This window comes from Pan troglodytes, chromosome 5 (assembly GCF_028858775.2).
Source record: "Pan troglodytes isolate AG18354 chromosome 5, NHGRI_mPanTro3-v2.0_pri, whole genome shotgun sequence".
Lineage (NCBI taxonomy): Eukaryota > Metazoa > Chordata > Mammalia > Primates > Hominidae > Pan > Pan troglodytes.
Window position 1 is genome coordinate 23,784,925 of NC_072403.2, and position 13,446 is coordinate 23,798,370.

The 13,446-nt window shown below is 41.3% G+C and overlaps 1 protein-coding gene across 17 annotated transcripts in view; it reads right to left on the reverse strand.

The window, feature by feature from the left end:
• The window catches only part of KIF13A (kinesin family member 13A), a 228,262-nt gene that overhangs the window by 67,568 nt on the left and 147,248 nt on the right, over positions 1 to 13,446 (reverse strand). For all 17 annotated transcript variants that reach the window (XM_001170727.5, XM_054685623.1, XM_054685622.1 and 14 more), the window contains 5 exons: positions 10,472 to 10,583; positions 9,878 to 10,090; positions 6,997 to 7,107; positions 4,149 to 4,283; positions 1,288 to 1,418 (listed from right to left, as the gene is read on the reverse strand). In XM_001170727.5, the coding sequence (XP_001170727.1) occupies positions 1,288 to 1,418; positions 4,149 to 4,283; positions 6,997 to 7,107; positions 9,878 to 10,090; positions 10,472 to 10,583 (702 nt within the window). The remainder of the gene's footprint in view (positions 1 to 1,287; positions 1,419 to 4,148; positions 4,284 to 6,996; positions 7,108 to 9,877; positions 10,091 to 10,471; positions 10,584 to 13,446) is intronic.

Consider the following 13,446-nt stretch of genomic DNA (forward strand, 5'->3'; position numbering starts at 1 on the left):
TTGGGAGGCTGAGGCAGGAGGTTTGCTTGAACCTGGAAGGCAGAGGTTGCAGTGAGCCGAGATCTTGCCACTGTACTCCAGCCCGGGCAACAGAGTGAGACTCTGTCTCAAAATAAATAAAAAATAATAATAATAAATAAATAAAATAATTTTTTTTCTTCTTGAGACATGGTCTTACTCTGGTTGTCCAGGCTGGAGTGCAATGGAGCAACTACGACTCACTACAGCCTCAACCTCGTGGGCTCAAGTGATCCTCCCACCTCAGCCTCCCGAGTAGCAGAGACTACAGGTGTGCACCACTATACCAGCTCATTTTTCGTATTTTTTTGTAGAGTAGGGGGTTTCGCCATGTTGCTCAGGCTGGTCTTGAACTCCTGGACTCAGGCAATATGCCCCCCTTGGCCTCCCAAAGTGCTGGGATTACAGGTGTGAGCCACTGTTCCTGGCCTGCTTTAGGAAGGAGGAGGAGATATGGAAGGCATATAAATAACAAAATTGTCTATGAGATGCTCATTTTTAAAACTGGAGGACAGGTCCATGGGGTTTCATTATATTATTCTCTCTACATTTTTTTTTTTTGAGACAGGGTCTCGCTCTGTAACCTAGGCTAGGCTACAGTGCAGTGCTATGACCATGGCTCACTGTAGCCTCGACCTCTTGAGCTTGAGTGACCCTCCCACCTCAGCCTTGTAAGTAGCTGGGACTAGAGGAATTGAACACCATGCCCGGCTAATTTTTTTATTTATTTTCTGTAGCAATGGTGTCTCACTATACTGCCCAGGTTAGTCTTGAACTCCTGGGCTCAAGCAATACTCCTGCCTCAGCCTCCCAAAGTGCTGGGATTACAGGTGTGAGCCACCCCGCCTAGCCAATTTTCTGGTATTTAAAAACAAAACAAAACACTGGAGGTGGACAAGATAACTAAATAGTTAATTGAAAGTTAATTTGCCAAAGGACTGTCAGGTAAAGTTTGAAGAAAGAAAAGAAATGTCCTTTTGAGTTTTAATTTTCCAATAAGTTACTCTTTTCACTTACTCTCATAATTGGACTCCTGATCTTTACAGGGTTCTAAAGCTCAGAGTTATGGATTAAGTGGAACTAGAACTCGCATACAAAAATAGTCACTCCTTCACAGTAATCACTCTCTACAATCAGAAAGCAAGGCCCCCCTGAGGACCCCCATGTATCCTTAACTTTAATATAGCTGAAAGCAAACAGAAAGAGCAGCCTTCTCCTTCTGAAAATAAGGCACACAAGACACGTGAAGTCACCATTTACTTTTCTTACCTTGCATTTTCTTTTGGAGTGAGAGTGACGTCTCCATCAGATGCAATGTCAATCTCACAGTGCTGAGGCTGAATTCCTATGCCAAAAAGCTGGATATCTTGAGAGGTATCTGCACCCACCCTGGTGTGATCCTAGTAAAAGATTATTAAGGAAAGAAAAACCCACATTTATGAGTAACTCAGCAAAAATGTATCACAATCAATTTGAATAATGCAGCAGCATATGCACAAAAATATTAAACAAATCCTGCCAGAGATGTTAAATATCTTAAGCATTAAAAGTAAAACGCTTACCCTTAATACACCAAATTAAAAAAAAAATGTTTAAACACTACCAAAAAAAATCCCCAATCGACAATGATTAGTTATTGTTTTTAACACAGGAAATTGGACTTGACAGTAGAATACTTTGAGTTTCAATTGTGACTTGACCACGGGGAAGCCATTTCACTCTCTGAGCCTCAGTTTCTTTGTTGGCAAAACCAGAATAATATTATCTATTTCACCTATTTAGATTTCTTTTAGGATCATCTGAGTTAACAGTGAAAGTGTTTTGAAAACAGTTACATAAATTTAAGAACCATTAAAAAGCAGTTTCATTGACAGTAATATTTTAAAATATTCAACTTTGAAAATGCTAAAAATTTTGAATTTCTAATACTGATATTACATACAGTATTAATGCCTGTGGGTCATACCATGTACAAACGTGTGATTTTTTTTTTTTTTGACGTGGTGTCTCACTCTGTCACCCAGGCTGGAGTGCAGTGGTGCAATCTCAGCTCATTGCAACCTCTGCCTCCTGGGTTCAAGCCATTCTCTTGCCTCAGCCTCCTGAGTAGTTGGGATTACAGGTATGCGCCACCACGTCTGGCTAATTTTTATTTTTAGTACAGATGGGGGTTTCACCATGTTCGCCAGCCTGGTCTTGAACTCCTGGCCTCAAGTGATCTGCCCGCCTTGGCCTCCCAAAGTTCTGGGATTACTGGCGTGAGACTGAGAACATTTTAAACTACAAACATAAACATACAACCCTTAGCCCTCAGGGCTATAATATCATTACATGTCTCATAGACTCCGGAAAACTCCACCAATACATGCGTGATAAAATGAGAGAGCAGAGCCAAACAACATGTTCGTGTTTATATTAAAGTAGTTTTGACCTCACAGGCCTCATGAAAGGTTCTCAGAGACCCCAGATCACACTTTTAGAACTGCTTGCTTACACTGCAAAGTGAGAAATAGGACATCTGATTGACACTGATAGCGTCCAATACAGTAAACACACCGCACCTGGCCTCATGTGATTTTAAGTACCTGAACCTCAGACATACGAGGACTGTGACTATTGGTGATTCAGCCACTGCTTATCCCATTTTTTTCTATTGCTCTTAAAATAGTTTAATAACTATAATAATACCTCCCTATTTGACAGAGAAAGTATAAGGATTGGTCTTTCAAAATTAGGATTTCAGAGACAATTCCTTACCCCTACTCATTGCCTAAATGAACAGATCTTAAGTTTGTTGGGGGACTCTCAATAACTCAGGGGCTATTTGTACCAAATTTACACCTCTAGGAAAAGTAGAAGGTGAGGCTCCTTGCTTCAATTGTGGCTTATTCTCCATTGCATTTTATATATTTACTAGGCAGATCAGAATCCTTAACAAGGTGTCTCACTGTTCTCAAGCAGGCAATACCTTCGCATTTAGAGATTCAGGTGTGTGGACAGCATATGTAAGCTGCCTTCAAGGCCCCAGGTCCCCAATCCTTGAAAGTTCGTTTCTGTAACTCAGAAAGTGTGTGTATGTGTGAGATTAAAAATGCCCTGATGGTTGGCTGAATGCCTTATGTCAGTCACAGTGTCCTAAATCAATGTCAATCAGATATCTTATTTCTCACTTTGCAGAGTAAGCAAGCAGTTCTAAAAGTGTGATCTGAGAACCCCCGGGGTCTCTGAGAACCTTTCAGGAGGCCTATGAAGTCAAAACTACTTCAATAGAAACATGAACATGTTGTTTGCCTTTGCTCTCTCATTTTATCATGCGTGTGTGTATTGGTGGAATTTTCCAGAGTCTATGAGACATGTAATGATGTTATAGCCCTGAGGGCTAAGGGTTGTACGTTTATGTTTGTAGTTTAAAATGTTCTCAGTCTTAGGGTCCAATACAGTAAACACGGATATAACCCAGATACATGAAAGTTCTTTGGAGTCCTTGATACTTTTTAAGAGTGTAAATGGGTTCTGAAGTCAGAAAATTTGAGAAATGCTACAGTAAGCTATCCAACGTGGCATGTCCTGCGACCACAGTGGCAACAGGGCAGCCCCATCCCACCTCTACACCTGAAGGGTGATTATGGGACCAAAACTTATTTCCTGAGGATGTAGGTTTACAAGGGATAGACCTAGAAGAACATTGTTGTCTATTTAATCTAGGACGAGGGTCTCCTTTAGGCTTGTGTTGATCTTGAGATCTCCTTGGAATTACTCAGAAGCATAACTAAGAACCTCCAGAGCTTCTCAGGAGCTTTGTGGAAGAACACAGATATTCCCAGAATCCTCACCATCTCACACCTAGAGCCTTCTCATAAAGCTAGGCATCACCTCGACACCTACTGTTGCCCACTTATGCCACTCTGAAGCCTGGACTCACAGGAGATCAGCCCCAACTGCACAGCCCCAGATGATACAAAATAGCTGTTTTTCCTTCTCAGTGGTGATCTGAGGGCACTATCCATCTTAGTTTTACTGAGGGCTAAGCTGGATACAAAAAGCAACATCACAGAGACAGGCACCCAGATTCAACTACAAACTGTATAGGAATGAATCTTGATTGCATATGTATTTATATGTTCTCCTACCTTTAAATAATAAACCAGAAGTTCATTAAGAGCAGGGTCTGCATTCAGATTGACTAAGTAGCATTTGTCATCCCCCACCTTGATACCGGACATCTCCAGGGAAATCCCCATGCTTTCAAGTTGTCGTTGTCTTTCCTGTGCACAAAAACAGACAAAAGAAGGAAACTCTGTTTGTTGTTCTATTCACAAGATGTATCCACGGAAAGAGTAAGTCACTGTTTCTGGGGACAATGCCAATGGGATTACACATGCTACTCTGCTCAACCACATTAACAGAGAGTCTACAGTGCATGACATCTTGTGGCAGGCGTGATAGGGGCACCAAGGATGAACCAGACACCATTTTGGCTCTTAAGGAGCTTAGAATCTAGTAGAGGGAACAAGACCACATAACTAGAGCACAAAAGAGGAGAGTGTTGTGCTATTGAAGGGTACGAAATGCCAGGGGCTTCCCAGGAGAGACATCATGATGGGTTAAGAGACCAAGAAAGGCTGCAGAAAGAGGATATATTTGAGATAGTTCTTGAAGCATAAGAATAATTTCAACAGAAATATAAAGATAGGGTGTTCTTGGGGCATGGCATACGGAAGCACACTAAAGAAAGGTTCTGGACATACTAGATGATTTCAGGGGCCAAGAACCCCTGGCAAATATCAGAAAGCAGTGAGAGTTAAGGCTGGAAGAGAAGGTTGGGTCTCTACTGCGGAAGGCCTTGTATTCACTCATTCATTCATTCATTCAAGATATATTTATTAGAGTCTACAATGTAGTAGGTATTGATCTCGGGCTGGGAATACAGCACTGAACCCAGTGAAGTCCCGTCTTTCATGAAAAGTTATATTCTGGTGGGAGGAGACAGGCCATAAGAAAACAGTTAAGTCAATATGGTACATAGAATTTCCAATGGTGTTAAGTACTATGGAGAAACATAAAGCAATGTTAAGCGGGACAGTGAGTGAGGTGTAGGGGTATGTGTGGGTGTGAACGATATCTATAAGAAACACATCAGCAGAAGGCTGGACTGGGTTCCAGTGACTGCTGTTAAGCTACGTGATTGGGATGGTCCAATATTTCCAAATGATCAATGAGATTTAAAATGTTCGTGAAATATATAATGTAGAGAAATTCATAATGCACATAACCCCGAGAATTAGTCCTTCCTTTATATTTTAACTTAAGTAAAAGTTAAAATATAAACATACAGCATTTCCTAACAAGCCCAAAGAATCAAATACATTGAAAAATTATGATATGCTATACGTTACAAATTCTCTGTCAATTAGGTAGCCTCTTGGGAGGCTAAGGCGGGTGGATCACCTGAGGTCAGGAGTTTGAGACCAGCCTGGCCAACATGGTGAATCCCTGACTCTACTAAAAGATACAAAAATTGGCCAGTTGTGGTGGCACACACCTATAGTCCTAGCTGTTTGGGAGGCTGAGGCAGGAGAATAGCTTGAACTCGGGAGGCGGAGGTTGCAGTGAGCCAAGATTGCGCCACTGCATTCCAGCCTGGGTGACAAAGCAAGACTCCATCTCAATAAAAAATAAGTAAATAAAAATAAAATAAAATAAAATAAAAATCAGGTAGCCTCATGCTTTGCCAGGTGATCTAAAAATCACAAAACAAGGCTGGGCACAGTGGCTCACACTTGTAATCCTAGCACTTTGGGAGGCTAAGGTGGGTGGATTGCCTGAGCTCAGGAGTTTGAGATCAGCTGGGGCAACACGGTGAAACCCCATCTCTACTAAAGTACAAAAATAATTAGCCAGGAGTGGTGGCGCAAGCCTCTAGTCCCAGCTGCTCGGGAGGCTGAGGCAGAAGAATCGCTTGTACCCAGGAGGCGGAGGTTGCAGTGAGCCGAGATTGTGCCACTGCACTCCAGCCTGGGCGACAGAGAGAGACTCTGTCTGCAAAAAAAAAAAAAAAAATCACAAGACAGACTTTCGTTTAAATGTGAAGAGCAGGAAATATGAATGACATTTTCTGTAACCATGCTTGTTCAAATTTAGTGCTATCTAACACGTCTAGCAAATATACAGGCCAAACTGTACGTTGATAAAAAGACCTGACGTCAATGTCTAAAAGTGATCTTTGCTGGGCGAGGCACAGTGGCTCATGCCTGTAACCCCAGCACTCTGGGAAGCTGAGGCAGAAGAATCACTTGAGCTCAGAGTTTGAGACCAGCCCGGGCAACAAAATAAGACCCCAGCTCTACACAAAATAGATAAAATTAGCTGGGCATGGTAGCACATGCCTGTGGTCCCAGCTACTTGGGGGGACTGAGGGAGGAGAATCACTTGAGCCCAGGATGTTGAGGCTGCAAGAGAGCTGTGATTGAGCTGCTGTACTCCAGCCTGGGTGACAGAGGGAGACCTTGTCTTCAAAAAAAAAAAAAAAAAAGTGATCTTTGCAATCTCTGGTTCAGCAGAAAAGGGCCCTTAAAAGACTTTCTGAGGCTGGGTGCAGTGGCTCATGCCTGTAATCCCAGCACTTTGGGAGGCTGCGGCTGGCAGATCACCTGAGGTCAGGAGTTTGAGACCAGCCTGGCCAACATGGTGAAACCCCATCTCTACTAAAAATATAAAAATTAGCCAGGCATGGTAGTAGGCACCTGTAATCCCAGCTACTCGGGAGGCTACGTACGGCATGCGAACTGCTTGAGCCCGGGAGGTGGAGGTTGCAGTGAGTCGAGATCACGCCACTGCACCCCAGCCTGGGCGACACAGTGAGACTCCATCTCAAAAAAAAAAAAAAAAAAAGACTTTCTGAAGATGACAGCAAACTACACAGAAAAGACAATAAGTGGAAAAGAATCCCAATATTTTAGGGCTAAATTATCAAGCTACCTGTGCGATCTCTTCTGTTTTCCTCAGCTTCTCTTCCCAAGTCACTGTTAGTTCTTTTATCAGCTTTTCAGACTCTTCGAGCTTCTCCTTCAGTTCAGGGGCCTTCATGGCCTTTAAAATGAAACCAGAGATATCTGATGTTCAAAATTTTTCCACCATCATATACAAGACAATCAGTTACTGTCCCTCTTAAGCAGTTATCAATAGTCTGTTGGAAAAAATTAAGTTATATGCTGTTAGGGTGGGTTTTTAACCTTTATTAATCAAACGAATATAAGAGAACATGGCTGTTCCCTGAAAAAGAAATACCAGTGTCCTGAATGAAAATGAAACAAATCATTAGTCATTTTATCCATTATACTTAAATTTCACATTTAAAGCCCTAAAAGATGCTAACGTTCAACTTTGAAATAGATAAGCAGGACAAAAGGTTACTTAAGCAGACTTCTTTTTCAATAAGACGGAGGTTAACACTCATCATCAATAAATGAATTCCAGTTAAATTAATCTGCTAGAAAAGGTAAAGACTTCTCATGTATTTTAAATTTTGAATCTGGGCCTTTAGACTACCTTTCTCCACTGATGGTCATGCATTTTGTTATTTATCATTATCATTCACCCAGAAGCAGCACAGCTGGCTAAAAAGGCAGTGGTTTCCCTTCTAGTTTGTTCAGGGAGAGTAACTAAGAGGTTTCAATACAGATACTTGCAGCTTAACAAAATTTTGAGGGGAGAGGCCTTTACTTGTCAATAATATGCTTTGACACCTTAAAGTAACATGAGCCTCTACAAAGTTAAAACTCTATGAACAAGAAAGATGGCAGAGCTTGGACAAGAAGCTGGGATGCGATGATCTGGAAGCTAGCTGAGTATGCCTGAGGCTCATGGTATTAACAGAGCCTGACAGTGGCATTTAGTGCTGAGTACAGTGGGACATATATGAAAATTATAGTCCAGGCCAATGGCTCCTGCCTGTAACCCCAACAGTTTGGGAGGCTGAGGTGGGTGAACCACTTGAGACCAGCCTGGCTAACATGGTGAAACACTGTCTCTACTAAAAATATAAAAAAAATTCGCTGGGTGTAATGGCGCATGCCTGTCTGTAATCCTAGCTACTTGGGAGGCTGAGGCAAAAGAATCACTTGAACCCAGGAGATAGAGGTTGCAGTGAGCCAAGATGGTGCCACTGCACTCCAGCCCAGGCAACAGAGAGACTCTGTCCACCCGCCCCCGCCAAAAAAAAAAAAAGAAACAGAAAAAGAAAATTCTAGGTGGACCTATGTGGCTGGCTCTTCTTCTGTTTCCTTTGGCCAGCTATTGCTTGAGCCATCTCGCCCAGATTATGTGGTCACAGTAAAAATGCAAATAAGTAGATAATCCACCTATAAACACATTGCAGAACCATTATACTTTCCTCCTAGCATCATGACTATTTTCAAGGTTTATCAGCATTTTTATTTTTCTGGTGTTTTGCTACCCTTCTTACAATCTATCTGAAAATTATACTTAATGCACGGAATGATTATAAATTATAATAAAAATCAGCAACATTTATTGAGAACTTACTATGTGCAAGGTATTGTGGTAAGTGCTTTCTAGTATCAATGTTAGGCTAGGGGTTGGGGATAAAAAAATTAATAAAACACAGCATCTTGTACTTTAAGAGCCACAGCCTGGAAGAAGAGAAAGATATATAAACAAACAATTACAATGTAATGCCAAGATCACCAATTAATATTCAGACTCTTGGCTTCACCTTTTTGTTTTTTCAGTCTTCTATTGATTACTTTTTGATAAAATATGCTGATGGATAAAAGTATTAACATAGTGCCTGGCATGTAAATGCTCCATAAATAATGGCCATTAACTGTGTTTTTCTTTCTTTCTTTTTTTCTTACAACTTAGTACTCTCCCAACTACAGTGGGGTCAGAAGAGAGTGGTGAAGGAATGCGAACTTAGAAGTGTCAGATACACTCCCAAGTCCTGGCATGTGGAACCCTGTGACTTAAACTAAGGCACTTGGCCTCCAAAGCTGTCCTCTTAAATATTTCAAATAAGACAGTGCCTCACCCAATAATTTGCAAAAAGCAACACCTATTTACAAGAGTATATCATTATTAAAGTTTCAGTAAAGCCAAAGAAAGAAGATAACAATGCAAAAAGATTTTGTTTCTTGTCAGGGCCTGATATAAATGGAAAAGAAAAAGATTTCTGAATTATTCCTAATGTTTAATTATCTTTGATCACGCCATTTCCATAGCTTAACAAGGAGATAACACCTAACTAAATTCTCTGAAAATTGCAAGGCCCTGTGGAAATAATAGTTTATAATGTTAATATAAACAACATACTTTCCCACTGAAAGTTCAAAGGCCAACTGATTTAGGGAAGCAAATGATCAGGTAGTAGCAGGAATTATCTCTTATTTGTTTGTTTCCATGACTATAAGTTCCTAGGACAGAGTATGGTATTACTCATGTTGGTCTTCACAACGCTTAGTATTTGGCAGATGCCAATAAACACTGAAGTGCTGAACCACATTGAGATGATGTATTAGTCAGTTCTCACATTGCTATGAAGAAATACCTGAGACTGGGTAATTTATAAAGAAAAGGGGGTTTAATTGGCTCATGGTTCCACAGGCTGTATGAGAACTCACTATCACGAGAACAGCAAGGGGGAAGTTCGCCCCCATGATCCAATCACCTCCTACCAGGCCACTCCTCCAACACTGGTGATTACAATTCAACATGAGATTTGGGTAGGGACATAAATCCAAACCATCTCAGATGACCTACAATTGCAAATGAGCACACCCTTGCCAGTCAAATCCCGCAAGCCAGGGAACTTTACCAGCAGGGAGTACCAGGCTGCTTTTACCTCTGCCTGAGAGAGCTGCTCTCTCAGTTTCTCGACTTCCTCCCGCAGTTCTCGGATCACTTTTGCGTTGGGGTCCTCATTCACCACAGCATGGTTCACAATCCTTTTGGCTCGGTCTGCATATCTTAATGTGGAGAGGGTCTCTTCATAGTTGTCTGCGGCTGGGCTGATTGTGGCTATCATAGAGGTTTGGCTGTTGCCCCCCAAATTGTCCTGCCAAGTATTTCAAACAGCATCTTAGGAAGCCCATTCCATGGACAACACATATGATAAAAGCACTAAATGTGTTAGGTATGACATTATTCTCTATGAAGGAAACATTATGTGGAAATGGACTTGCATTTCACAAATAACGTCATGACAAGATGAAATGTGTCCTGTCTATATTCAAGCAATGAATAAGGCCTGTCAAACAGCATTCAAATGGAATAAAAAGGAGTAGAAAATAGTTTTCATTCTGTGTTCCTAGGAATTAGAATAACTGTCATCAGGAGAGTTCTTTAGGTATTTGGTTAGCTTTGTACACACCTTTACTCTGTCACATCTGGAATAGCCAATTTTTAGTTGGAAAAGAACACTAGAGCAATGGATTACCTTAAGCAGCCAAGTGAGGACTGAATCTCGATAAGGCACAAATTTGCTTTTACCCTTGCCAGCTGCCTGGTCAGCCAGTGATGATATAACCAACCCCAAGGTTGTAAGCGATCTGTCAAGAAAAAATGAAAAATTAGTTTTATGGAATGTTTATTTGGTTTAAGTATAAAATATGCAGAAAAATAAAGCTCCACAGTTAATATACGTTGGTGGCTCATGCCCGTAATCCCAGCACTTTGGGAGGCCAAGGTGGATGAATCACTTGAGGCCAGGGGTCTGAGACCACCCTGGCCAACATGGTGAAACTCTGTCTCTACTAAAAATACAAAAAATTAGCTGGGCGTGGTGGCAGGTGCCTGTAATCCCAGCTACTTGGGAGGCTGAAGCAGGAGAATCTCTGGAACCCGGGAGTTAGAGGTTGCAGTGAGCCGAGACTGTGCCACTGCACTGCAGCCTGGGCGACAGAGTGAGACTCTTTCAAAAAAACAAAAACAAAGAAACCCCACAAAAACCAAATATCATAAAAAGAAAGTGCTTTGTAAATGGTTTAAAAAGTTAAATGCAGCTGGGAGTGGTGGCTCACACCTGTAATCCCAGCACTTTGGGAGGCTGAGGCAGGTGGATCATGAGGTCAGGGGTCAGGAGATCAAGACCATCCTGGCCAACATGGTGAAACCCCATCTCTACTAAAAATACAAAAATTGCCAGGCGTGGCGGCGTGTGCCTATAGTCCCAGCTACTCGGGAGGCTGAGGCAGGAAAATTGCTTGAACCCGGGAGGCGGAGGCTGCAGTGAGCCAAGATCGCGCCACTGTACTCCATCTGGGCGACAGAGCAAGACTCCATCTCAAAAAAAAAAAAAAGTTAAATGCTACTACAAATAACAAAGAAGGACACAAACTAGCAAGTGAAAGACTAGACAGCTTTCTTTGTAATGTTAACAATAGATTTCCATCAAATAAGCTGAAAGGAAAGCAGCCTATTTCCCACAAAACATAATTCCCCAAAGACGAGTCACTGAAAAGTCCCCGAAATATAATATAAACTCAAGATTCAGAAAATGAACCAGAATTCATTTGATCAGAATGGCTGTTAGAATTTTAATAACAGCCATTACCACAGAGTGGCATAAATATGTACATCATCTTAAGTGAAACAAGTCAAAAAAATTAAAATAAAAATATATAAAAGAAACAAGTCAGACACAGAAAAACAAATATTGCATGTCCTTACTCATAAGTGGAAGCTAAATAACGTGTACTCATGGACATAGAGACTGGAATGGACAATGGAGACTTGGAAGGGTGAGGGAGTGGAAGGGGAGAGGATGACGAGCTTATTTTTTTGTTTGTTTGTTTTTTGAGATGGAGTCTCGCTCTGTCACCCAGGCTGGAGTTCAGTGGCATGATATGATTTTGGCTCAATGCAACCTCCACCTCCCAGGTTCAAGAGATTCTCCTGCCTCAGCCTCATGAGTAGCTGGGATTACAGGCGCCCGCCACCACATCTGGCTGATTTTTGTATTTTTAGTAGAGATGGAGTTTCACAATGTTGCCCAGGCTGGTCTTGAACTCCTGATCTCAGGTGATCCACCCATCTTGGCATCCCAAAGTGCTGGGATTATAGGCATGAGCCACTGCGCCCAGCCAAGAAGCTTAATTAATACTTAATGAGTACAATGTATGTTATTCAGGTGACGGATACCTTAAAAGCCCCGACTTGACCACTGCACAATCTGTGCCTGTAACAAAATTGCACTTGTACCCCATACATTTATCCACAAAAATGTACATCATACTTGACAGATTTAAAGGTGAAACAAATCTAACCCGAGAGAAGTGAAAACATAAGTCTACACAGAAACTTGTACATGAATATTCAAAGCAGCTTTATCCACAAAAGTCAAAATGTGGAAACCACCACATGCCCATCAAATGATGAAGTGATGAATAAAATCTGGTATATACACACAGTGGAATATCATTTGGCCATAAAAGAGAATAAGTTCAGATACATGTATCACAACAACTACAACATGGATGAACCCTGGCAAATTATTTTATGTGAAAGAAGCCAAACACAAAAGGCCATTGTCCTGGGTTGAACAGTATTCATGTCCGCCAGACCCTCAGAATGTGACCCTATTTGGAAAAAGGGTCCTTGCAGATGTAATCAGTTAAGATGAGATCATACTGGATTAGGGAGGGCCCTAATCTAATGAGTGATGTCCTTATAAGAAGGTCATATAAAGACACCCAGGGGAGACGGCCACGTGAAGATGCAGGCAGAGACTGGAGTGATGCATCTACAAGCCAGGGAACGCCGAGGATTGATGGCCCTACAGAAACAAGGGGAGAGGCACGGAACAGATTCTCCCTCTGACCCGCTAAGAGGGAACAAACCCTGCTGACCCCTTGATTTCAGATTTCTGGCCTGCAGAATTGTGAGAAATAAATTTCTGTTGTTTTAAGCTACTCAGTTTGTGGTAATCTGTTACAGTAGCAATAGCAATCGAACACAGCCATATACTGTATGATTCCATTTATATGAAATATCTAGAATAGGCAAATCTATAGAGATGGAGGCAGTGGTTGACTAGGGCTGTGGGTGGGGGTAATAGGGAATGATTTGGATACAAGGTTTCTTTTGGGTATGATGAAAATGTTTTAAAATGAGACTGTAGTGATGGCGGTATAACTCTGAATATATTAATGCTACTGAATTGAACACTTTACAATGGTGAACTATATTGTATGTGAGTTAATACAGCTGTTCAAAAAAATTAAATATGTCCAATCACTCCTCCAAAGGTAACAATTTTATGAAAAAAAAACTGTATGTGATAATAGAGGCAAGTAGGAGTTCAATAAAAGGTAAAAACACATTTCTGCTTTAATATAGAATACAGGGCATTTTTTTCACATTTTGCAACTATCGATATTTTTGATTGGAAACAATTCTTTGAACTATCCCAGA